The sequence below is a fragment of the Eufriesea mexicana genome, unplaced genomic scaffold (genome assembly GCF_001483705.2).
Source record: "Eufriesea mexicana isolate 0111107269 unplaced genomic scaffold, ASM148370v2 scaffold1121, whole genome shotgun sequence".
NCBI classification, from domain to species: Eukaryota; Metazoa; Arthropoda; class Insecta; order Hymenoptera; family Apidae; genus Eufriesea; species Eufriesea mexicana.
In genome coordinates this window covers 487,535-513,541 of record NW_016909245.1, presented here as the reverse complement: position 1 = coordinate 513,541, position 26,007 = coordinate 487,535, and the positions used below count along the sequence as shown (strand labels likewise).

Below are 26,007 nucleotides of genomic sequence, written 5' to 3'. Positions count from 1 at the left end.
CATCTATTAATATAATAAAATATATCTATTAATATATAGTATATTCATTGATTTTAATAAAATTATGTTTTATAACTTTAAAGGCTTCAAACAGGAATGAGGGGTGCTTTTGGTAAACCACAAGGTACTGTAGCTAGAGTACATATTGGACAACCCATTATGAGTGTACGTTCATCTGATCGTCATAAGGCTGCTGTAGTTGAGGCATTACGTCGTGCGAAATTTAAATTTCCTGGTCGTCAAAAAATTTATGTTTCAAAAAAATGGGGATTCACCAAATATGATCGTGCTGAATATGAAGAACTAAAAGTAGCTGGTCGTTTAGCTCCAGATGGTTGTAATGTTAAATATTTGCCAGAACATGGACCTCTTGAGGAATGGAAGAAATTCAGAAAAGTTCTTGTTGCTGTTTAAACAAAAAATAATTTTTTGAACTTTGATTTCATTAAACAAATTGAAACCAAGTACATCTGTTATTAATCTTATTCCATAATTTTTCTATTTTAATATCATATTAAATTTTCTAATTATTATTTATTTGTAACTTGTTTTAACTTTTTATGTAGTTGAATTTTGCATATTTATATTTTTGTGACTACTTAAAATGTTTAAGATATATTTCAATAGTTAAAGTAATTATTAAGCATTATTAATTAGCAATTAGAACAATTTTATTTTTGTTTTAAATTTTCTATATAAATTTTTACTTATAATTTATCTATATAGAATTCTTAAATAATTAATCAAACGAAAATGAATACAGAACAAAATCTTTTTTAATTTATAATGTTTGTAATTTTATTTATAATTTATAATTAAAATTTCACAGAAAAATGAGCAATTTCATACTATAAAAAATAATTAAATTAAATACATATTTTAAAATTGGTATTATAATTAGATATTTTTAAATAGAAATATTTATTTTAATGTGAGTGACATGTAATATCAGCATCATTTTCAGTTTCTGTATTCTGAATTTCGTCATCAATATCTATATCACATATTCCGTGACTATGTGCATCAAGTGCCTCTGTACTAGTCGCTGCGTCTAATAACGGAGATAATTTCTCAGCTTCGCTGTCTTCATCCTGTCCTTGCCCCTGAAAATACTAATTTATTTAGACTACAAGATAGAAATTTTTATTTCCAATATCTTATTAAAAATTTTGTAAGGTGTAAAAAATATTGAAAATCAAATATTGGTACCTCATAAAGAGAAACGGGTTGTTTTTCATTAACAAGCCTAAGAGTATCCCGTGATCGTAATACTGCTTTTTCTCGTAAATGTCCAGAAGTTTTCATTCTCATTGCTGGTGATCGATTATGCAGGTCTTTCTGTGATCCTGAATGTTCATCTCTAGCTAGTAAAACAGACATTCGAAACTCTGGTGTAGGACATGCAGTACCACTTGTTCTTGCAGATATATCTGCTTCTTTTGAAGCTACATGTTTTGATACAGGTGTACGTTCTACAGACCTTTTAAATAACATATAAATTTAAATCGCTTATATTAAAGTAAATAAAATACAATTTAAAGAATTAAAACAACTTATTATTTTACCTATTTAATGCTTCAGCTGCTTGAATTGCACTCGCTGTATCTGTATCAGGAGTATCTGGAGATTCTGGAGCAAGAACAGCAGTTCTTGGAATATATGGACCATTCAAAGCTTCTATCAATGACACAGCTTCATATCCGGCTGGTATATTTTCACAACTTCCCTAAAAAAAAATTTAACACTTTGTTAATCAAATAAAACCAATCTATTGTTTTCAATTAACTTTCATACAAAAACTATCATAAGAAAGAGGAAAGATGTTTAATATGAAATAAAATATAACAATACAAATCACACATATACATATGTGCACATATACTAATATGTATTATGTTAGTAATTACTTGCTTAAGTAAATATTGACCTCTGGTAATGGTGGATTTGATATAATAGCTCCAGTTGCTTTTTGAAGAGCTTTTATTTGAAGAAGAGCCCTAAAAGGAGCTCGACATATTGGACAATTATTTGCTTGATATCGAAGAGAATCTGCACAACTATTACATAAGCATAAATGTCTACATGGTAGTATTAAAGTATCTCGTACATCGCACATACAAATAACACATTCTGATCCATTATCATCTGTATCTTCATCACTACCTTGTTGCTAATAAATAAATTATTATAAAACAAGTAATGAAAAATAAATAATTTTAATTGCATATTAATATCTTATACCTTTGCATTTTCAGCATTTTTATTTTCGATCCCATATATTTCTTGAAGCAAATAACATAGACCATCAACATAGAGCTTTTGTTTAAGGGCCTTTAATACATAGGTTCCATCTGAATGTTTTTCAACAACTGCAATAGTTGTATGAGATTGTTTTGGTTCCTCTGAGCCTTCTTCTGCTACACAATGTATTGCTATTGGTATTACCTTTAAATAATTATAATGATTAACATAAAATATTTAAAAGCTATACAAATATAAGGTAGGAATATTTTAAACGTACATACTTCCCTATCAGCGTTATATAATAAATCTTCTTTGCTATAAACTGTTGGATCAAACATATGTGATGTTTGAGAAAATAACTGATTAGCACCTTTCTTATAATAATATGTTTCAGAATTCATAGATGAATCTCTTGGTATGTATCTATAAATCATATTACATTTCTAATTATAATACAATACTCCATATAACATGTAAAATTTTTATGGTATATGTATTACATACGTAACTCCCTTTGTTGTTATTTCTTCAGTGCAAAAATAATATATTGTAATCGCACATCTTACATCACAATCAAATGTAAATTCAATATTATAACGATTTGATTTTTTATTTATATCACTATCTCCATAATGCTTCACAGTATGACACTGTGGTGAATTGGTAGTTTGATCAACATTACGAACTAATCTCAATGATTCCCGTCTTATATTTACTAAACTTTTCAATGTTTTAGTAGGATCATTAGCTTGTGGTGGAGGATATGGAAACTAAGGTAAAAATGATTTTTTAAAGATGATATATATATTTATATAATGTAATAATATTATCTTTCTTACAGGTGTTGGGCGACTTCCTAAAAAATTCAAATCAGCATTTTCTCCAAAAAGATATGCTTCTGGTTGAGGTGTATCAAATCGTTCACCACCCATTATAAAATGACTACCAAAATAACTTCCTAATACATAAAATTTATTGAATAAAATACAAAAAATATTTTAATACATAACATGCATTTAAATATATAATTTATTAAAACAAAAATGACAATTTATATTTTCATGTTTTTCAAAATCTTATTTAAAATAATAATAATTTAATGCTTTAAAAATATTTATAAAGTAATATAAACAAACCCGAACGAGGAGGATATTTATATGCATGATTTGAAACAATATCGACTTCTTCAACACCAGCGTTCTGTCGACTTGATAATGAACCCATTGCTTAAATATTTTAAAAATAATAATCAATTGTTACTGTAAGATAAATTTTTCTGTTGCATACAATTAACAATACGATTTTTCTGCAATAGATATAGACTATAAGTGGATAAAAGAAGCCACATCTATTAAATAACCGCCTTGTAATTTCTATAATTTTAACAAACGATTTCTGCAATTAACACAATCCTTTGTATATAAAACGTATAAAATGCATTATATACATATTTTCCAGGTTAGCCAATTTTATTAAAATATTTATTTATTTAAATTTTATGTTTTATCTAACACATTTATTAGAAGTAGTATTAATATATATTTTATGAAAACAAATTATGTTTTCCATTTATGAATTAAAAGTAAATCGAAATGTGTTCTTAAAAAGTATGATAAATTTATACGTATGTTTCTCAGACTGCTAAGATTAAACGCGCTATTTCAAACTTTTAATGCTGTAGTCTGCAAACTTTATAGTTGACGTTTAATAACGCATAAGTATTCACGTTGTTATATTTGTATGTAATATAAGTTGTAATATTTCTTTAATAATTGTTACAAATATTTAGTACAATTTGTAATTAAAATTAAGGAAGTGTATTGTAGTTAGTAAAAAGTGAGAGACAAATAATGGAATATAATACAATAACGTAATTGACAATTTGGCACTAAAGTTAAGGAAACGTAGCCAAATTTTTTAATGAATGCAATTAAAATAGTAAAACAAATATGAATTATATACGTATCATAACTATGCGATAGCATTTATGTAATATACAAATGTATAAAGTGTAAATAATTTTTCATCATAATGAAATTCAACGAAAAAGTGCTTGCAGATATAAGTAATGGTCCCGCTGACATTGAAGGACGTTTGAATCACAAGCGAGCACATAAGTCAGGTTAATTTGGTCAAGAGTTACTTAAATTTATTTAAAAGAATATTATATTCAATAACCTATTAACTGTGATAATTATTTATATTATAGACATATTTTTCGTATTTATTTGTAATCGTATTTACTGTATACAACAAATTAAGAGCAAATTATTTATTGAATTATAATAATATTACTGTATTCAACAAATTATTAATTCATTCAATATATTAATGTTTTTTAATATCCATGTCATTTACATTTTAGGATTCAAGGAAAAATGGTTCAAATTAAGGTGCAATTTATTGTTTTACTTTAATATTAATGAATTGGGCCAAATTGATGATAGACAACCAGCAGGTGTAATTATTTTAGAAAATTATAGTATTAATCTTGATGCTGCATCTGAGGGTGTATTTGCATTTAGTATATCATTTCGAGATGAATATGAAAAAAGACATGTTTTAAGTGCTCGTTCAGAATCTCAAGTAGAACAGTGGGTCAGTGCACTTAAACAAGCAAGTTATGAATATTGGAGGTTTCGTTTAATAATGCTTCAAGAAAAGTTATGCAAAAAGACAGGAAAAGATCCATTGCTTATGTATCCACGAAATCAAGGAATTATCAGAGATAAAGTATGGGAACCTGCCTCAACTTTCCGATCTCATGTACGTTCTTTTACTACATCAGTTGTAACATCAACCACATTAAATACAGTAACAAAAGAAATGAATTTAATCGAGTTCTAAATTAGGAAATATAATTATAATCTTTTTATGTTACTATCTAAATTTTAAATATTGTTTAGTTGTATAAAGTTTACATAAAAGTATGTAGATTTGGAGAGTTTTTATTTATTGTACCTAGTGTATAAGTTATGTTATTAGTACAACTAAATAGTTATGTTATATTATTACATAATATTTTCATTCATATTATAAGATTCGTATATATTCAATGCGTTAAGTGAAACTTTTATTATTTATTAATACAAATAAATTTTATATTCTACATAAAATAATATCAACAATAATATCAACAAAAAGAATATCAACAATTCCAAAATAATTAAACTATGATTTTTAAAAAATTGTATGTATAGTGTACTACTAATATAGTCTAAATATTTTGTATTAAAAATATATCCTAATTTTCAAATAATTTGTATTATAAAAGGGATATGAACAATTGTTTTATGGTTATAAATGCTTAGTTGCTTCATGTATAGATTTTCAAAGTATTTATAAACCAAATATTCTCTATACTTTATGATTTTTATCTATATTATAAAGTTTTGTTATATATGTTTATGACATTGAGATAATAATATTTTTTCGTATAGTATATTTAAATAGTCTACAAAATATTTTTAATAAATTCATAAATCCATTTTGTAAGTTACTTATAAAATATACACCTTCACTAATTTCTTTCTGTATTTAGTACAATCTTGTTTCTGTAAAAGGTACATGTTATATGTTATATTATGAATAATCGAAAATAAATTCACTTTGAATAGAAATAATACTAATCATTTAATATCATACATATTATATATATAATAATCATTTAATATTATTTTATACAAATAATTTGGTACACTGAAATTGTATTTAAAAAAACAGATAAATATTTGAAATTCAGTAATCATATTTTTATAATAAGCAAAGAAATAATTATTCTAAGATATATACTTGTAATTACAGTATGTGAAATTTGTAAATAAAATTGTTAGTGGATAAATATAAGAATGTTTTAATATTTTATATAAGTCCATTTTCTTTAAAAAATATGTTGGTACTACTGTTTTTAACTTTTACTACGTGTAACTTTACGTATCCACGCGGCATCAAAGAAATCGTTACAAGTGTATTACAGTTATAATTACTGTTTAATCTAATATGATTTAATCTGTGAAATTAATAACATTATTAGAGTTTTGTTAGTATAATTTATTCACAAATAATACTTAAAGCAAATTATTAAATATTAAACAGTATAATGAATCAATTTATAGTTTTTTCTATTATATTAATTTTTGGAATTTCCAAAGCTGTTAGTGAAACTTGTCAAAAGCCTGAGGTTATTGCATCTGCATATGTCACGGAAGATGCAACAATTTTAACAAATGTTGCATTTACAACACAATTTTTGCTTAAATGTAGTAATGGTGTGAAAGGTATTACATTATATGCAGAAGTTGATGGTAAATCATTACCAGCTGCTAGATTAAGTTCTGACAACAAGTACCAGGTACTGAAATGTTTCTTTTAATTTGTGTAATTAAAATAAATCTAATTAAATTTATATTATATTTATGTTATATTTGCATTATATGTGAACCATAAAAGCCTAATTGTAATTATAATGAATTCAAATTTTACAGGTTTCTTGGACAGAAGATGTGAAAAAGGCACGTTCTGGAGATTATAATATAAAACTGTATGATGAAGAAAGATACGCAGCTATACGCAAAGCAATAAGAAATGGAGAGGATCCAAGTAGTGTGAAACCTTTAGTTGTTGTAGTACTCAATAATCCAGGAATATATCGTGGACCTTGGGTTAATTCAGAACTTCTTGCAGTTCTTTTAGCTGCCTTAGTGTCATATTCTGCTTTTTCTTCAAAGTTAAAACTTCTTGCTTAAACTTATTTCATAGACAATAAATTTATTACAAAATTTTTATATAAATTAAATATTACATGATCAAATGAATCTTAAATATAATTTTGTAATTTAATTTTAATAATAATAGAATGTTGTGTACCATTAATTTAAAACCTATTGACATTAATATTAAAAAAAAAATATTGAAAAATTATTTTTTGTTAGTAAAATGTACTTGTAATAACACTCATTTTCATGTTTAATTTATTTTTAAAATAATTAAAATTATGTTAACAAAATACAGTTAAACATATAATTTAGTACATATCAGAAGTAGGTGGATTACCAAAAAAGAATTCCCAAGAAGGTGGATACTTAATACTATTATTAGTACTATCCTTTATTAAATTCAACCATTTATTTAATCCTTGGAAGAGTATCAATGCATCAGAAACATTATCTCCTTCTGAACAATAACGAAAAAGAACTGTAGAGGGAATTTGCATTGATTTAAAATGTATAAAAAGACCACTTGCAAATCCACCACCAGAAATATAATATGGATCCACAGATTCTGTTGCAATATATTTCATATGTTTTTTCCAAAGAAGACTTTCAAGAAGCTTTTCATCGTTTAATAAAGAATCGTCTGAAGTAAGATAGCTTACATTAGAGTCAGATCTGTTTACATGCTCATAACCATAACTACTGGTTAAAATTACTGCCTATAACAAAAGACTTTATATTAATATAACAATTAAATGATTAATATTATAATATTGTAGTATACCTTTTTAATTTTTTTTTCTTGTATAAATTGTGCTAATTCATTAAGGAAATCATTTGAATTACTAACACAAGGTGAACGTAATTGTAAAAGAATTAGTTTATAATATGTTCCAAGGTAAAAGTCAGCAGTAGTGCAAAGAGAACTAGAATTTTTATCATAAGGATCAAGTCCACAGATTGGGAGGAACACAGAATTCCATAAACTTCCAATTTTTTGCAAATTTAAAGTAGATATTAATAGATCGATACATAACTGTCCAACATTTCCAACAGACACCGAAGGAAGTATCAGAGTATAATTTTCAAGGTTAATTTCTTCCGGAATTTTTATCATTTTTTTTTGCTTAGTGTTGAACGAATAATCCCGTAATTAATGCAGTGTATATAAATCGCTAAATTGAAAAAAATAATTAAATAAGATCAATGCTTAGTTTTAAAATTATATCACTCTGCCTCTTAATTTTATAAATTTAGAACTTGCAAATCATCACAACAAAATATAATCACTTATTTAAATTTTTATTTAATATATTTCATATATTTATAATGTAATATATCTTCAAATAATAATACAGTTCTCATTACACAAAAATAGTAAAATTATAAACATACGCAAGTATTTAAATCCCTTAACTGACTCCTTAAGATTTTGTACGTAGATTAATAACTAAGGTTGGTACTCCTACCCTTGAACATCATAAAGCTAATTGTTAAAATAAATTTATATCGTATACTTAATAAAATATATATACAATATATTTAATGTGCATCAAATAATGTATGATGAAATAATTCATATAAGAAATTATTTTAAGAATTGTAATATAATTCATTAAATAAAATTTTTTTTATTCTTTTGCCAGTTTATCTATAACAATTGTATAAAATACAAATTTCTAAAATGTCGATATTAATAAATTATTAAAATTTGAAATACTATAATTAATAATCAAAATGTAAAAATATAAAGCTAAAATATATTTAATGCTCGATGTACAATATTTATATGTATGTGAAATTGTTATATTATTAACTAAATTTATATGCGTGTACATTACCTTATATTTTATTACGTACATTTTATTAAAATTTAATTAATTGTTAAGGAAGCGAATATTTGTAAAAAAAAAAATATTTAGGTTGATTCCCATCTAATAATTTATCTTTCTGAGTTTTGATTGGTGAAGAATAATCGGTATTAAAGTAAAGCTTGTTACCGACTGTGTATAGCGGCATGTGACGTCACACATCACCGCCCCGCGATGCCTTTCGGGAAATAGCGCCGCCATCTTGAGTGGCATGGCCCAGCTAGACAGTGCGCCCTGAGCCAAGACATGCGATTTATCGCGAAAACATTGGACATCCCAAGAATCACGGATTTCTGTGAAACATAGCAAATCTTTGGTGCTTTGCACCTTCATTAGAATGGAGGCGGTTAAGGCATTTAACGCAGAGGTGAGTTGACTTACCCTTGATTCTTCTTCTAGCCCGCCGACTCTCCCTCTTTTTTTCTCGTTTCTCTTTTTCTTTTTCTTTTTTCTTCTTACTTTTTGAAGTTGAAAGCGACACAATTTTGAAGTAAAAATTTAGAAAAAAATATTTCTTTCAATATTTTTACCGTTTGCTATATGAAAATTTGAGTGACTTTGGTCCTCAAGGAATGCTTTGATTTTTAGCTGTGTAAGAGAGAGGGAGAGACAATCTCTATACGTAAGAAAGAAGGAGAGAAATCAAAGAAAACCTTTATTGTGATTTAAAATATTTGTGATGCATAACATAATGCTCATTGTTATTGTGTACAATTTTTATAATTTTTATGATAAATGGAGAAGATAAATAAGTATCATTTATATATTTTAATGATGTTAATCATAGAAGGGAGAAGAATAAAAAAATAAAGATTTATGAAGAGATATTTGAAGAATATAAAGTAATTATAAGAAAAACTTGTTTTTTAATCAATCAATTAACATTTATGTGTGTTATTAAGTTTTGATTACTTACATGTACAGATTATAATTATATTTTTACAGGAAATAAATATATTAACTAACATTAGTATTTTTTCTTAATTATATTCTTAATTATTTCTTCTTAATTGTCTTATTCCTTTTATATTTATGAATTTAATAAATTATTATTTTGTGAGATTTAAATATATCTTCTTATCAATGTGTTAAATACAATATAATTGAATATAATGAATTTTTATTTATTTTTGTACATTATTATAATTGATTTAAAAATTTTTGTGAGTTTTAATAATAAAATGAAATATTAATTTAAATAAGTAGATTATATTTAACATTTTCTTTCTAGCTCTCAGCTCTGTATGATGTTAAACCACCAATTTCAAAAGCTAAAATGAATTCTTTAACTAGGGGTGCAATTAAAGCAATTAAGTTTTATAAACATGTTGTGCAAAGTGTTGAGAAATTCATTCAAAAAGTAAGTTACAAAAAGTAAGAAAACTTATAAGTTTAAACTGTAAAATATATGATTGATATATTGTTATATTCATATTAATTGTTAATTTCATATTACAGTGTAAGCCAGAGTACAAAGTGCCCGGATTGTACGTTATAGATTCAATTGTACGACAATCCAGACATCAATTTGGAGTAGAGAAAGATGTCTTTGCTCCACGCTTTGCCAAGAACATGCAAACCACTTTCTTAAACCTTTTGAAGTGTCCTCAAGAAGACAAAAGCAAAGTAATAAGAGTTTTAAATCTTTGGCAAAAGAATGCAGTTTTTCCTTCAGAGGTTATACAACCTTTATTTGATCTTGCGGATCCTAATCATCCAATACATAAGGAACAAGCAGTTAATACCAATGGTAAAACAAAAGTTATGAAATAGAATACAAAAATTTAAATAAAAGTTATCAAATAATAAATATTTCTTATTATTTGTAGGTACATTGAGTGTTTCTGCAACAAATAATGTTAGTAATACTGGAACTTCAGTAAAGACTCCACCTTTGACTGCAAAGAATGCAGTAAAGGATCAAAAATTATTTTCTTCCGCAAAGCCAATTGATCCTGCATGGCTTGCACAAACGAAAATGGAGACAGCAAATATAGTTAATGCTAATAAACTTTTAGTAAGTTTTGTTTTTACATATTTTTATGTGCATGTTTCATAAAATGGATATAGTTTATATTTTGTCTTCTCATTTCTTTTTTTCTTTTTTCTTTTAGGGGCAATCAAATTCAAGTCAAATGGATGTTTCTTTTCTTGATCAGTTACAACATTTACAACAACTTCTATTAAAGAAGCAAGAGTCTACAAATGAGCAAAAGAGTTCTGTAAAATTTGACAAGAAACTCTTAGATTTTGATTATGGTGAGGAAGAGGATGATGATGTTGTCATTGCTAATTCACCAGCAGCAACAGCAACGTCTAATACTGCTCAACATAATGCAGTTTCAACAGGAAATAGTTTAGAAAGTCTTGGTCTTCTTTTAACAAATCCAGAGGTACAAATTAATCTTTTACATGGATATAATTTAATTAAACAAAAATCTATACCTTATTTGAAATATAATTTTATTTGTAAATTACTTATTGAATTAATAATAGGTTTTGAGGCAACTTCAGACATTACAACAAACCATGCAAGGAAGTACTTCTTCATCACAACATGAGACAGAAGAAAAAATGCGGAAGCTTCAACAAATGAAACAACAAGAAGAAGAATTTGATAAACATCTAGCTCAAACTGTTCCTGTATGCCATTAACAATAAAAATATCTTTTTTTGTTTAAATACATAAAAGTACAGGAAGTTATCATTTTTGTGTATTAAAATCAATATTTATTTTTATTTTAGAATTTACCATTTGCATCGGAATGTGAACTAAAACCTTCAGACATATTGAAACCAAGTCAACAAAACACATATACAACAAATGTAAGTAGCGGAGTCATACAAGACATGAGTCAACCACCTCCTGGTTATCCACCGGCTCTACCGTATGCCTCTCAACCTTTATCAAATATTAGACAGATAAATCAGCAGGCGCATCAAAATCAAAAGAGTCCGCTTCTCGATGAGCGGCAAGATACACAAGATTATTCTGGGTAAATATTTCTTTCCAATTTCCTTTCTAGAATTTTGAAATTTAATTCAAATTTAATTTAGTTTTTATCATAATTTCAAAGCATTGTTTGATATTGCAACTAATATTTAATTATATGTCATTATTCATAGAAATGGTGCAAGACGAGATAGTAGCAGCGTAGAAATTGTAAATTGCGAAAACACAAGATCACAAAGTAGATCGCCTGATCGATACAGACATCACAGTCGGTCTAGATCACCACGCCATAGAGATAGAGATAGAGATAGGGATAGGGATAGGGATCGAGATAGAGACAGAGACAGGAAATCTCGATCAAGAAGCAGATCGAGAAGAAGAAGGTAATTTTACAAATTTTATATTCATATTGAAGGCAACATGTATTTACATATGTTTATTTATTAAATGTTAATGGAGATAAATTAGAAATTAATTAATATATAAATTACTTGTACTATGAATAATTGTTTATCATGTGCTTAAAGGTATCATTATATTACAGGTCTCGTTCAAGAGACAGAGGTCGTGATAGAAAACGAGAAGATAGTCGAGAAAAAATGACTGAAGAAGAACGGGAAAAAGAACGAGAAAGACGTAAACGAGGATTGCCACCAATTGTGAGAGACAAATTAAGCGGTAATTTATATCTGTTTTACCTGCATATACATTTACTTACTCATTGAAGTTTTTTTTCTGCTGTCTCTCTCTCTCTCTCTCTCTCTCTCTCTCTCTCTCTCTCTCTCTCTCTCTCTCTCTCTCTCTCTCTCTCTCTCTCTCTCTCTCTCTCTCTCTCTCTCTCTCTCTCTCTCTCTCTCTCTCTCTCTCTCTCTCTCTCTCTCTCTCTCTCTCTCTCTCTCTCTCGTGCGCGCGCGCGCGTGTGTGTGTGTGTGTATCTTTCTTTTTTCTTTTTTTCCCTTTATTCTTATAAGTTTAATACGTTTAATTTTAGTTTGTAGTACTACACTTTGGGTAGGACATCTATCAAAATTGGTACATCAAGAAGAACTCTCAGATACTTTTGGAGAATTTGGTGATATTGTCAGTATAGATTTAATCTCACCTAGAGGATGCGCCTTTATATGCATGAATAGAAGACAAGATGCATATAGGGCTCTTACAAAGCTCAAAAATCATAAAATGCAAGGAAAAGCAATCACTGTAAGTTAACATTTTATTATCTCCAAATATATTAATATACTCACGATAGTGTTTTCTTTTATTTATAAATATTTACAAATCGTAAGTCAGAAATGTTTTTAGATTAACAAAAGTTTTAATGTATTTTAGTTAGCTTGGGCACCAGGAAAAGGGGTAAAAGGAAAGGAATGGAAAGATTATTGGGAGGTTGAATTGGGAGTTAGTTATATTCCTTGGAATAAGTTAATTAATGTCACTGATCAAGATTTAGAACTATTAGAAGAAGGGGGTATGATTGATGAGGATACTTTACCGCCCAATCTAAAGGGTAATCAAAAAATATTATACTTTTGAATAATTTTGGAGTAATTCATATTAAATATTGTAAATTGTAAACATAATTTATAGGTAAATTAAAGCATTCCGGAACAAATGCTGATGTTCTTCAACAACAGTTACAACTACAACAACAAGCATTAGTTGCTGCTGCTGGAATTCCAAATTTGACAGATGGTATTGTAAATGTAATGCAACCTTCAACTAGTGCTCAACAGCAACAATCTCAACAGCAAACTCAACAACAAGGTCAACAACAGCAACAAGTAATTGATACAAGTCAACCTCCACCAATTAGACCTCCTACATCAGCTGCACTTTTACCACCACCAAATACACAATTACAGATGATGCCGCCTGCTTTTACAATGCCAGGAGTTCCTCGTAAGTAAATAGTTAAATTTTTTAATAATAAATTGAAGATTGGTATCTTAATTAAAATTTAAACCCTTCCTTCAAATTTTATTATCTTATATTTTCTTTTTTTTTTACTTTTTCAGGTATGATCGGACCAATGGGGTTACCAATGGCACATAGTCTAATGCCGAACGTTCCCATAGGTGTGCCACCTCCAAATATGCAAAGTTTATTAGGGCCACCAGGAATGATGCAAACTATGTTAACGCCTCCTGTAAATTCTCCGTTTGGAGCAGGTGTTGGCGTCGGTTTATTAACTCAAATACCTTTGCCAGCTCCAGCTGCTCCTTCTGATAAACCTAATTCTACAGGTACATATTTACAAACAATTCGTAATTAAATTGAAAATGTAAAAAAGAAGGAAATGGTTACTTCAAATTCCAAATATTTTAGGTATGCCCCACAATGTTCCTCCAATAGGAGTTCCACCACCAACAACAGAAACAGGAATTTGGAATGCCAAATTTACCAATGTTACGCCAACCATATGGTGTAGGACCTTCTGCACCCTTACAAATGCAACTACCTCAACAACAACATTCTGCTGATGATATGGATGTAGAGATGGAAGATGCTATGCCACAGAGTTCAAACGGATCAAAGAATAAAAGTAATTTGACAGAACCACAACTTTCACAAAACGAAGAACGAACAGAACCTGACCAACAAGTAGATGTAAGTATATAAAATTCATTTATTGAAAAAACGGTATAATTAGATACCTGAAAATATCAATTATAATAAGAGATCGTGAAAATAGAGAAAGAAGAGATAGAGAGACGCATTTATCTCATAGAGATAGGGAAGGTAATGATTCCAGAATGGATCGCGGAAGAGATAGAGGTAGAGGCAGAGATAGAGGACGTGATCGCAGAAGAGATCTTAGAGATAGAGATAGAGATGACAGAAGAGAAAGAGAAAACAGAGAAAATCGAGAAGGAAATCCGCAAACACAAAATCTTCAAGTAATAAGTTATTACTAAAAAAGATTAAAAATACTGAAAGAAAGATTTTATTGATTTAGTTTTATATAAAATGTTAAAATTAGATTATAAATTAAAAAAAAAGAGTATAAAATAATTTAAATTTAATTTAAATTATTACAATTACTAGTTGTTATACTTGTAATAATTTCAACATATTTTCAATAGTTAAGAGATATTAATAAAATATTTTTCATCAGGAAAATGAATCTACACCAAAAAAAGATGGCAAACCAAGTTTAGCTGATCGTTTGCGTCAGTTGGCTGATGGTACACTGCCACTTGAAGATCGCGTCGATCGAATAATTCCCCGTAATCGTCAGGAACGAGATAGATCTGACAGAAGTTTTGATGATTCTCGATCAACACGTGGAGAACCTCTTTCTTCTCTAATGGATTTGCCAAAATTTGGTTTATCTCAAGAAAGAGGTGATTTCCCAGCTCGACCACCAGATTTTCGTAATCCGCAAGATCCAAGAGAATATCAACAACAACGAGATAGACAAAGTTTTGGTAGGGGTCATAGAGGATCACAGATACACGAGGAATTTATGGATGTTCCAAGGTTACAAGGAGGAATATATCAAGAAGAATTTGATAATAGAATACATGGACAACAAAGAGTAGAAGAATTTGGGAGACTTGGACCACTCAGAGAACAAAGGTAAAGTACACTTACATGTTAACTTTTGAATTTTGTAATTAGTACGTAAAATTAATAAATAAAAATAAATTATTATAAAAATAGATACGATCATCATAATATTTATATGAACATATAAATATTAAATATTAATCTTGTTTCTAACGTTTTGAAAGAAAATCTAAAAATTAATTTAATCAATTGAATTATGGATTAATTACTTGTCAAAGGGAGGAATTCGATAGGTCTGAAGTACGAGGAAGAAGACCGCTCGATGATCGGGATCGTTTTGATTATGAAATTAGACGAGATGGTTTTGATCCACGGCTTCAAGATAGTTTCGATCCAAGGGGACACCTTGATCGAGGTGATTTTGAACCTAGGAGACGAGAATTCTTTGGAATTGATCCTATTTTTGGTATGCCGCCTATAATGGGACCTAGAGGACCTAGACCTGGACATCCTGATGGATTTGGACCGCGTCCAGCTCCCTTAGGAGCACGCGGGCCAGGTAAAAATAACTTTCTTTATATATATATAAAATTTAATATTTGGTTGTTCTCGAAGAACATAAATCGTAATTTTGTTTTGTTTTGTACATATATTTAAAAGTAACACTTTAACAAATTCTTGTTTTATAGGTCCGTTAATGTTCCATCCACGCGGTTTAGGACCTCGTCCTCTTCGTCCTGGAATGAGACCTTTTGGCCCTCGTGGTCCACCTTTTGATCCTCGAGAACCGGATGCCTTTTTTAGACCTCCATTTGATGATATTCGTCCCCATGTCAGACCACCTTTTGGCCCTATGGGTCCACAATCCATTATTCCTCCAGAATCTGCTGTTCCTTGGAGAAATCAAGAACTTCCTCCTGGTTCCTGGTCTTCTGAGTCAGAGAACCACACACAAAGAGATGGTCTCAGAGACAAAAAAGGTGGTAATAAGCACCCTAACAACCAAAATATGGAAAGAGAAAATCGAAATAGGGGACGAAAATCTAGATGGACTAATGTAAGTCCATCTGGAGAGGAAACTGAAGAATCAAAAGAACAAGAACCAGCTTCCACAAACGCTGAAGAAAAAGAAGAACCTGCAAAGGAAGAGGAAGTAGTTGTGAAAGAAGAAGAAAAAGAAGAAATCGACACAAAGGAAATAATCTCTACCGAGCAAAAGGAAGAATTAGGAGAAACGATTGAGGTGAACCAAGAAGGCAATGAAATAAAGAAAGAAGAAGAAGAGGATCGCAGGGATTCTTAGACCAAAGTAAAAAGCGATTTTTCTCTTTAAAATTTTTTCTTACTCTGTGGAGTGGTGTGAGGGAGAATTCGTTGCTTCAATTTGGGTCGAATTGAAACAGTCAATTTTAGAAAATGGAATATTGAATTTTAGAATAATTGTATTCAATCGATGATAATTATTGTAAAGATGGCTATTCTATTTTAATTTTATTTTTTGTAAAATTAATGAAAGTAATGCTTGTTATTAAAGATATATATTAAGAGGTAAATACAACGAAGAAATTATAATAAATAAATTAAAAAACACGGGATTTTAATTTACTTTAAATTTATAAGCTTATATATCAATATATAATACAATTCTTTAAAAAAATAAGTAAAAAAAGATATTTTTATTCGTTTATAAAAACTATCATTTTTCACATTAAATACTTATCTCGTATTGTTTTAAAATATTTATAGAAAGAGAATAACGCAAAATATATCATCGATTGAATAGTATAAAACACTTTAATTCAAGCTTCTACATTTCATATAAATTGATTTTGTAATCGATTTGACACGTAAGAAGTTGTGATTTGTGAACACAGGACCTATGATTCGCGGATACTCCAAGTTGCGACTTATTTATTGAATTGTAAATACTTTTGTATTTTCGTAGCGAACAAACATACAATATATTCGATTTAAATATATATGTTCAACTGTTTCCTAGGCATTTGGAAATACAAGAAGAGTAGTTGATTTAGAAATGAATGTACAATAATGAAAGTAGATATTTCCTATTAATAACAAAAATTTTAAATTAGTTTGTTAATTACTTCAATATTTTTATTAAATTATATTTTAATATCCTTTGCAGAAATTTTAATAGATTAGATATGAATCTTTTGAATCGTAAATGTGATTTACTTGTAAATTATAAGTACTTATTAGTAGTACTGGTACAATAATCTGATGTATTGGTCTATAAATTAAAGTAAGAAGATGGAAAATATACATATGGAAAGTCTTCATTTTTGCTGTTATGTTTTCCATCTTGTTCTAAACTATTTCCAAATATGCTTTTTGTATTTCTAATAATCAAAGAAACAAATATATATATTTAAATTGATCATACTGTATAGATAGATAAATCTTAATAGTAGAATCTTGATTAACCGTAATCTTTACAAACTTCAATATTTAAATTTTTACAATATTATATTTAGATAATAACAAATCTAAAATCAAAGTAAAGCAAAGATTTCAATACTCATGTTGATTTAAATAAATTTTTATCTTATTTGAATATTATATTAACAATACTTATTTTAATTTTTATTCAATTAAAATAGAACAATTTTTTTTTAATTCTTAAATGTTTAATCAACGGAAAAAGTCAATAGGTAAAACAAATAACCACTAACTCGGATAAACAAGATTCTACCATCGCAAATATTTAAATAGATAGAGAGAGAGATTATATATATACATATGAATATATAAATATATATTTATATATATATATAAATATATATGTGTATAGGTATGAATGGAGAGAGAATGTAGAGAGTGACAAAGTGAGTGTTTGCACGTGTGTAAGTGTTTATGAAAGAGGAAAAAGAGAGAGAGAAAGTGAAGAAAAGCGAGAATATATATAGCGCCGATGTTCGGCGCGGCTCAATCAAACGAAAAATAAATATTTTCTATATAACGTCTTTCTTCATAAGCAGAATTACAGCCTTTCAATCCGCTTGGCTCCCGGAATTATCTTTATTTTCTCCTAGAAAGTATTAAAAATTACATATATAAATTTAATATTGTATAAAATTGGTTTTAAAAAGATTATGTCTGGGAGTCGTCATTGAAAAAATAAGACAATTAAATATTATTTATCAATGCTACTTTCCATTTTTTAATAAATATCTTAAATAATTGTTTATAGATAAACTGTAAGAAAAAGACGTTTTTTTCTTTTTTTTTTCTTTTTTATTTTACTGAGAACATATGATATAAAAATAATGGACATTATTATTACTTAATACTAAGTATTCTAATGGTTAGTTAAATTTACACTTTTTTTTAATTTGCATTAAAGAAAATATTTTTACATAATGATTGTTTTTAAATGAACAATCATTAAATCGTTAAATGTTTTTAAATTAATTTTAAGGTCGTTTTAATTAACATATTACTCCGTTCAGTTCTTCTACTGTGCAATTTTTATCTGAAAAATTTTTCCTCCGAATATCGAGTAATCTATTAAAGAAACTTTAAAGCGGGTATATTCTGTAATCGGAGACATTAGTAGATTTTGCTCTGTGGGACACAACAAAATTTGTAAACCAGTAAAAAATAAAACAAGCACTTGTGACGATATTCGGAATGGAATGAAATCTTTTCAGAGCAGCTTTGGATACTTATTCAGTACTCATACTCGTGTGTTCACATGCGTGAGTCTCTCTCTCTCTGTCGCCACACGACGATGGAACACCAGCCACCAGGTCGCTTGCGCTCAAACTGAGCGACAAGTGCAAGGTACTGTTGTGTTTTATAACTCATTATATTTATATATATACACATATATATATATACATATATATAAATAAATAAATAAATTTATTTATTTATTTATACATATTAAATACTATTATTCTTCCTGAACGAACCTATACAAAAGAATGAAATTTGTTGATTTGTTCTACGAAAAACTTGATGATTGAAACGAAATAATTCTTTTTAAGATAACATTAAGTATTTTCCATAAGAATTCGGAAATTTTATTTTTAAATGTTTCAATCAATTAAGAGAAACATTGGATTTAATTTATTTTCCAATGAATCTTTTTCAATTATAAGTTGAGTATTTAAATTGATCTTACTTATCAATATGATTTTTAATTAATTTTGTAAGTATGATTATGTTAATAGCATGTTTAATAATTAACAGCATTATTATAATAGCTAGATAAAAAAAAATATGCAATTTTGATACATAACTGATGTGCAATAATAATAAATATAATTGATATTTACATATAAGTAAAACATTATATAACAGAAATTTATTTTTGAACAAAGAACAAAATTATGTATTTTAATTAATTAGAACTAATTGACGAATTTAAGATAATACTATTGTTTTCGTTTGCAATATTGCACATTTCTATTTAGAATTATTTATATTATATTTTGCTTAATTTCAGATTGATTTTTATTTGTATTAAATTATAAATAAGTGGTAAATTAATAATTTTTAAATCATCAAGATATTTAAAAATCATACTTCAAAAATTCATATAAATTCAAGTTCGTTCAGGATGTTTTTTTTTTTTTAACAAATCATAATATTATAAGTTTCTTGAAGTATAAAGAAATATTTAAAAATTGAAAGTAGTTGAAAGAGCCCGTGCACCACTCCGGAGTAGAGTTTAAATAAAAAATTCCACTTCTTTGTTTTAGTAAAGTTAAAAATTTGAACTATAATGATAAAAATCACGTTTAATTTGCTCACACGAGCAGGTAATTGATCATTTATGTAAATATTTGTTTACATATTTATATACATTAATAATTACTAATAACAGGATTGAACAGAATAAGTATTATAAATGTATAAATCATTGTAAAGTCTATTTTTAATGTTCTTTATCATAGTAGTATTATAATTTGTAATGTCTCAATTAAACATCAAGTAAGTTATGCGCGATTGATTTCGTGCAATATATAATTTTTGTTTAACGTAGAAATAATTTTTTTTAATTAAATATAATGCATTTTATAACCTGTTATTGACATCGATTCGATCGATGAAAAAACATTTGGTATGCACATGCGTCAAGTTCGTGGTCAATATCAGGTTTAGAATTCTTGCATATATAAAGTAACCTCGAATTTTCACGTGTTCATGCACAAAGCATCTAAAAGTTATCAAATATTCATAAGTGGTCCAATGTAGAAAATACTTTGTAAGATTTGGATATTTGAAGAATGGCAAATTTTCAATATAAACTGAACAGTCGTTAATGTTTTTTATGGCTACTAATTATACCATGATTAGGGCATTACTAACAATTTAAATTACTATATAGTAATATAATTTCATCATATAACTGACTTGTTGCTTAAATAAAAATAAAAATCTTGTGAACTTCTTTACAAAAAAGTACAGCGAATAATACCAAAACTTACATAACACAAGATATTATGAACTAAATAATATCTGCGTCCAATTTTAATTATAAATTATTAAAAACTTATTTTATTAAAACCTTTTCATTCATTTAAATGTTTTAATTAATAAATTTGTTTAATAATTCCATATTTTATGAAATAATTTATACATACATATACATATTAAACATTACTAAAAGATAATTTTATAATTTACATTTAATTATTTTACTCAGCTCGTAAAAAGATAATGGGCATTGAATTATATATGTGAATAATATATGTGAAAGTTACTAACTAAAATAAGTTACTTAAATATTTTATGACTTTTTTTTATAATTAAAGCTTTTTCTTCAATTATGCCAAAATAAAATTAATATTTAAAATTTGTCATTTTATTTAAAATAAGAATAAGTTGATAAATAACAAGTACAGTAAAAACCATAAATATATTGTCAATTTTATATACTTAATTAAATGTGTCAATGACAAATTAAATATTCAATACATATAAACATGTATAGGTCAATTTTTATTTCAAACTGATAATGTAAGTGCAAAAATAATTTTATTTACATGATATATAATTTGAACTAAATATGTTTTAATATTATTTGTTTCAGGCACAACACATCTTGAAATAACAAATGGATCTATTGCGTGGTTTTTCCTCAATCTTATGTATTTATTGTAAACATGAGCATTTTAATAAAATTGAGATATGAATGTATATGGCAATATGAACATCATACTATGTTAAATAATTTATCTAACTTATTTTCACTATTTTGTAATCTATTTAATTTTTTTAATTTGTATACAAATTTTTTAAATGTTAAACATTTTTTTATAATTTAGAATTATAGAATATTGCATTATTTTTACATAGAAAAATGAGATAAAATTGAAGTAACATAAATAATAAAAAAGAGCAATTCGTTTTTGTTATCTTTCATCATAATTTTTTTGTTTAAATTTTACATTTCTTACAAGGAACTTTTAACTTTAGTGTACACAAAATATGGTAATAAATGTTCCTTTAAAAATTTTATTAAAATTCTGAAATATTAAGTTTACAATAAATGTTAAAGTAAAAAAAAGGTATTCTATATAATTAAAGTACTGAGAATTATTTAATAAGAGTTTAAGAAAAATTTAATACCATTTATACATGTATTAATTTGCTGTTATAAAAATTATATGTTACAGGGAAATGTATATATAATGATATCTCATAAATGCCTTAAGATCTAAAAATGATAATAAGTAATAAAATTTAATAGAAATTCTATGTATCAAATATGACATCATTTATGTATATAATATACTTCTTTAAGGGTATTTTGACTTTGCATTACAACCTATAAACAAAACAAAGATAACTGTTAAATCTTTATATATCTGATGCTGAATAAACTTCAGCATTTTTTCATTTTAGTGAATAGTAATGTGCTTTTTATTTTATAAGATATATATTTTATAACATGTAATATTACTACAAAATATGACAATATTAAATTAAAATATATTGCTTAAAAAAATGCAATAAACTTAACATATTTAAATTTTAATTATACATTACTTAAGTAAAATCTAAATAAAATATATGAAAATTAGAATTTCATACATTGCTTTAGATAAATGCTATTTGTAATAGTTATTTCGTAATGTATTCAGAATCAAAATGCTTTGTAATATTGTTTTAAAAATTAAATTATATTAAAAATTACTGTTAGTAATTATTTATTATTTTAACTAAATTTATCAATATAATTATTTATGATTCGGTAAAATAAAATTTTTATTTAACAAATAATTGACTTTTACTTTTTTATATTACTTCGGTAAATTAATAATTTTCATTGTATATATAATCAAAAGATTTTAACTATTTTAATTTGATTTGTGATTTTTAAATGTATCATAAGTGTGCAATAAATTAAATTAATCCTGTAATGTTTAGTTATAAATCATATCTTTTACCATTATTTAAATAGTAAATTATACATAAATTACAAATTGTAAAATTTATATGATTATACTATACTATCAACTATGTCATCTTATGACTATACTACATAATATAACCATTTCATAATCATCGTTATGATGAATTAAAATGTTATGAATAATGTTAAACAATGATTACAATTAATCTTCTTTATCGACAGCTTCAAGTCTTTCAAGTATTTGAGGATGGCTATGATTATAACTAGAATATAACTTATCATAAAGAGGATAAGAAAGATTATCCTTTTCTAGCTTAATTAAAGAGCTTTTTAGTGCTTGTGAATGTCCCAAAACTTTTGTGAATTTATCTGCTTCAAATTCAAATTTTCTATTAATCGCAGTTGTTATAAATTGTAGTAACTGAAAAAATAGTAAAAAAAAAGTTATATTATTTTAAATGCAGCTATTTTATAAAGTATATATAAATTAAATATTAACAGTACAAAATAATCTTCATATCATATAAAATATGATATTATAAAATTTCATTCTTTATGATTATTAGAAAGGTCATATGAAGATCTAGTCATGAAAACAATAAATTAAACTTACTACATTTGGAAGACTTGTAATATATATAGTAATAATAATAAATCCTATAAATGTAGGTTGTGTATCCATAAATCCAAAAGCCTCAAAAATAGGTTTAAAATTCATGAGTTTTGAATATACATACATATTCATTAACAAATGCAGCTGAAAAAATATTTTTATAAATTTGAAAGTAAAACAACATGATTAGTAAATACACAAGTTAAAAATTTACCTGACCAAACATAAACAGTTTTAATGTGTGACTATATTTCCAATGTCCTAATTCATGTGCCAATACTGATAATACCTCCTCTGTAGTACATCCTTTTGCTTCTGTTTCACCTTCTGCTGGTTTACAGTATTCTTTCACTAAAGTATCATATAGAACGATCCTTTTATATTTGTAAAAGCCATATAAATATGCATTGCTGTGTGAAGATCTTTTTGAGTTTTCAACAATAAATATTTTACAAAGTGGATAGTTAATTGATGCTGCTAATGCTTCAATTTTTGTTTTCAAATCTCCATTTGGAAGAGGCGTATATTTATCAAAGAGTGGAGCAATTACATGTGGATAAATAATCATAAAGAAGAGAGTAGCAATTATTAAAAATATCCACAGATAAAGAAAACAATAGTCTCCCATATTCTTTATAATCCACAGTATAGCACATAGAAGAGGCACTGTAATTATTTCACGTACAATGTATTTAAGAATTTGATCTTTGACAAAGAATAATGGTGTCTAAAATTAATAACATTAAATTAATAAAGTGAAAAGCAGTTTTATAATATTACAAGTAAAATTTGTATTTCCTTACTTCTTTATTAAATCCGTGTTTTTGTTCCACAACAAATGTGAAGTAAATCTTAAATGGTAAAAATATTATTTCATGAAAAGTATTCATAAGCATCATACAAACACCACTTAGGAGAATTTCATTTGTACTATCAAAGCCAAAATATTTTACCACATCAATACTCCATAGCCAAAATCGATGATAAGATAAAGTTAACAAAAAAACCTATAAATATACAAATGCTTAAAATATTGTAAAAACCATCATTTATTCTTAAGCAATATAATGTAATTTATACACATGAGTAAATAAAAATTCCATACCGTTGTAAAAAGTTCAGAACATATATCTTTGAAATTAGCAAAATTTAATTTATCTAATAAATAACTGTGTGCTTTCTCATAAATATCTTTTGTCATTAAATCTTCAACAGATTTAGGATAATTGTTCAAATGCATCATAAAAGCTCTCTAAAAACACAAATTTATATTGATGAGAGTATTGTGTTTTTTAATTTAATTTCAGTAATAATAACAAAATTATAAATCAAAAGTATAATTTTTTCAACTTATTACAATATTAAATAAAAAATGTTTATAAATATTTGGTTTTATATATAGTATATTTGATATAATTATCCTTTTTATAGATCATTACGGAGAGGATATATAAAGATTACCTGCATTTAAATAGGGTCATATGTTTTTTAATACATTAATTGATATAGCTGATCATTCTCTGCAAGAAAAGTATTAGTCTATTAATACTAACAAGTCATTACTTTAAAACACTTACATTTAATAATCGCTTTTGTTCATCACTTATTATCAGTTTACTCTGAGCTAAGTTACACAAAAATACAGAGAAATTATTTTTTTGTCCTTTGAGATATATTAAAGTTAACAATAGTCAATTCCAAACAACTTCTTTGAGTTTTTAATACCTCATCTCATAAATGGCAAGTACAAATAATTAGTAAATGTAAATATGTCCCAAACTAATTTCTTTTGTTTATATTATTAGGTTAATATTTTTTTATTAAGAATGACAAACTGCATCAATTAATGTATAAAAAAATATATGATTCCATTTAAAAAAATATTGCTGATCTTTGTATGTCCTTTCTGCAATCACCTACGAAAGAACTAATCATATCAAATTATATTTTCCTGAAAACCATTTAACTTGTAATTAAAACATTTTTTAATATTTTTAAAACAAATGAGACATATAAGGTGAAAAAGTAGGATGGACCATTCTGTAAAATTAAGAAACTTTAAAATAAAAAAGATTAATTTATAAGAATTTAATATTAAGGTTAATGTAATATTAATTAATTTGTGTAATAAAGAACTACATATTAAAGTAAAATTACTTTTTAGAAAATTTAGGTTGCTAATGGTTAAACAAAATTTATAATATTTACCTGACGAAGATTTAAATATAATCTCCAAAAAAATAAAAGCCATGATACGGCTAAAATTTCATACAATATATTTTCCTTAATAAATTCTACAAAACTAGACATTATTTCGTGTTTAATGAATAAAGATTTTTATTTTTGTACTCTATTACTGGTTTACTAAAATAAAGTTAGGTGCAGCTGAGATTACTACGACGCCATATGCTGTAATTTTTGGAACCACGAAATTACATGTGCTTTGAACAATATATTCTGAACCACAAAACAAAATAATATATTGATTTTTAATTTTTATTAATATATTCGTATTAATATTTATTTTATTATACTATATTAAAATTAATATTAAAAATTTTTGATGCCAAAAATATATTTTTAAATATTATAAATTTTAAGTATTAAGGTAACATAAAGATTGAATATACATTTGAATTTTATGTATATTAAATAATAAAAGTACTAAAATAAAAGACGTTAAAAAATTAAAAAAATAATAAATACAAAATTACTAG

General features: G+C 26.2%; 7 protein-coding genes across 8 annotated transcripts in view; 4 read left to right on the top strand and 3 right to left on the bottom strand.

Moving 5' to 3' along the window:
- Window positions 1-455, top strand: part of RpL10 (ribosomal protein L10) — a 1,529-nt gene extending 1,074 nt beyond the window's left edge. Inside the window, exon 3 of one of the 2 annotated variants that reach the window (XM_017900128.1) lies at window positions 84-455. In XM_017900128.1, coding sequence (XP_017755617.1) covers window positions 84-414 — 331 coding nt within the window. In that variant the 3' untranslated portion in view covers window positions 415-455. The remainder of the gene's footprint in view (window positions 1-83) is intronic. The other variant, XM_017900127.1, reaches the window with a different exon arrangement.
- A 442-nt stretch (window positions 456-897) lies between these two features.
- Window positions 898-3,498, bottom strand: Mrgn1 (Mahogunin ring finger 1). Its single transcript, XM_017900152.1, has 9 exons — window positions 3,381-3,498; window positions 3,084-3,202; window positions 2,749-3,014; window positions 2,526-2,667; window positions 2,242-2,445; window positions 1,928-2,170; window positions 1,566-1,726; window positions 1,210-1,480; window positions 898-1,103 (listed from the first exon to the last, which is right to left on the bottom strand). Exons 1-9 carry the CDS (start codon window positions 3,466-3,468, stop codon window positions 927-929), a joined length of 1,671 nt encoding a protein of 556 aa, XP_017755641.1. The 5' UTR covers window positions 3,469-3,498; the 3' UTR covers window positions 898-926.
- Window positions 3,499-4,223: 725 nt separating this feature from the next.
- LOC108547591 (pleckstrin homology domain-containing family J member 1) lies at window positions 4,224-5,091 on the top strand. Its single transcript, XM_017900172.1, has 2 exons — window positions 4,224-4,366; window positions 4,610-5,091. Exons 1-2 carry the CDS (start codon window positions 4,276-4,278, stop codon window positions 5,089-5,091), a joined length of 573 nt encoding a protein of 190 aa, XP_017755661.1. The 5' UTR covers window positions 4,224-4,275.
- Window positions 5,092-6,191: 1,100 nt separating this feature from the next.
- Tapdelta (Translocon-associated protein delta) lies at window positions 6,192-7,030 on the top strand. The gene is made up of 2 exons (XM_017900162.1): window positions 6,192-6,595; window positions 6,729-7,030. Exons 1-2 carry the CDS (start codon window positions 6,344-6,346, stop codon window positions 6,987-6,989), a joined length of 513 nt encoding a protein of 170 aa, XP_017755651.1. The 5' UTR covers window positions 6,192-6,343; the 3' UTR covers window positions 6,990-7,030.
- Window positions 7,031-7,267: 237 nt separating this feature from the next.
- On the bottom strand, window positions 7,268-8,398 carry LOC108547592 (proteasome assembly chaperone 2). Its single transcript, XM_017900173.1, has 3 exons — window positions 8,352-8,398; window positions 7,741-8,131; window positions 7,268-7,675 (listed from the first exon to the last, which is right to left on the bottom strand). The coding sequence occupies exons 2-3, from the start codon at window positions 8,071-8,073 to the stop codon at window positions 7,268-7,270; spliced, it is 741 nt and encodes a 246-aa protein (XP_017755662.1). The 5' UTR covers window positions 8,074-8,131; window positions 8,352-8,398.
- A 647-nt stretch (window positions 8,399-9,045) lies between these two features.
- Isha (Insulator su(Hw) mRNA adaptor) lies at window positions 9,046-16,685 on the top strand. The gene is given in 19 exon segments (XM_017900193.1): window positions 9,046-9,194; window positions 10,059-10,187; window positions 10,286-10,577; window positions 10,657-10,844; window positions 10,942-11,220; window positions 11,324-11,470; window positions 11,573-11,823; window positions 11,954-12,163; window positions 12,325-12,458; window positions 12,772-12,980; window positions 13,110-13,287; window positions 13,368-13,679; window positions 13,796-14,023; window positions 14,106-14,164; window positions 14,166-14,386; window positions 14,431-14,677; window positions 14,896-15,359; window positions 15,569-15,849; window positions 15,980-16,685. Coding segments are annotated over 19 exon segments (4,473 nt in total). The 5' UTR covers window positions 9,046-9,164; the 3' UTR covers window positions 16,594-16,685.
- Window positions 16,686-22,879: 6,194 nt separating this feature from the next.
- On the bottom strand, window positions 22,880-25,685 carry LOC108547584 (CAAX prenyl protease 1 homolog). The gene is made up of 6 exons (XM_017900165.1): window positions 25,499-25,685; window positions 24,396-24,542; window positions 24,094-24,297; window positions 23,505-24,017; window positions 23,291-23,434; window positions 22,880-23,098 (listed from the first exon to the last, which is right to left on the bottom strand). The coding sequence occupies exons 1-6, from the start codon at window positions 25,598-25,600 to the stop codon at window positions 22,880-22,882; spliced, it is 1,329 nt and encodes a 442-aa protein (XP_017755654.1). The 5' UTR covers window positions 25,601-25,685.
- Window positions 25,686-26,007: the final 322 nt, after the last annotated feature.

What these genes read in the sequence shown, in the direction of transcription:
- Mrgn1 (XM_017900152.1), bottom strand. Translation starts at nt 3,468, where the DNA reads ATGGGTTCATTATCAAGTCGACAGAACGCTGGTGTTGAAGAAGTCGAT. An exon ending in TAAATATCCTCCTCGTTCGG is followed by an intron (nt 3,203 to 3,380) that starts GTTTGTTTATAT and finishes TTTATGTATTAG; the next exon opens with GAAGTTATTTTGGTAGTCAT. An exon ending in ATAACAACAAAGGGAGTTAC is followed by an intron (nt 2,668 to 2,748) that starts GTATGTAATACA and finishes TATGATTTATAG; the next exon opens with ATACATACCAAGAGATTCAT.
- LOC108547591 (XM_017900172.1), top strand. Translation starts at nt 4,276, where the DNA reads ATGAAATTCAACGAAAAAGTGCTTGCAGATATAAGTAATGGTCCCGCT. An exon ending in CAAGCGAGCACATAAGTCAG is followed by an intron (nt 4,367 to 4,609) that starts GTTAATTTGGTC and finishes TTTACATTTTAG; the next exon opens with GATTCAAGGAAAAATGGTTC.
- Tapdelta (XM_017900162.1), top strand. Translation starts at nt 6,344, where the DNA reads ATGAATCAATTTATAGTTTTTTCTATTATATTAATTTTTGGAATTTCC. An exon ending in GTTCTGACAACAAGTACCAG is followed by an intron (nt 6,596 to 6,728) that starts GTACTGAAATGT and finishes CAAATTTTACAG; the next exon opens with GTTTCTTGGACAGAAGATGT.
- LOC108547592 (XM_017900173.1), bottom strand. Translation starts at nt 8,073, where the DNA reads ATGATAAAAATTCCGGAAGAAATTAACCTTGAAAATTATACTCTGATA. An exon ending in AAGAAAAAAAAATTAAAAAG is followed by an intron (nt 7,676 to 7,740) that starts GTATACTACAAT and finishes CTTTTGTTATAG; the next exon opens with GCAGTAATTTTAACCAGTAG.
- LOC108547584 (XM_017900165.1), bottom strand. Translation starts at nt 25,600, where the DNA reads ATGTCTAGTTTTGTAGAATTTATTAAGGAAAATATATTGTATGAAATT. An exon ending in TATATTTAAATCTTCGTCAG is followed by an intron (nt 24,543 to 25,498) that starts GTAAATATTATA and finishes TTGTGTTTTTAG; the next exon opens with AGAGCTTTTATGATGCATTT. An exon ending in TTACAAGTCTTCCAAATGTA is followed by an intron (nt 23,099 to 23,290) that starts GTAAGTTTAATT and finishes CTATTTTTTCAG; the next exon opens with TTACTACAATTTATAACAAC.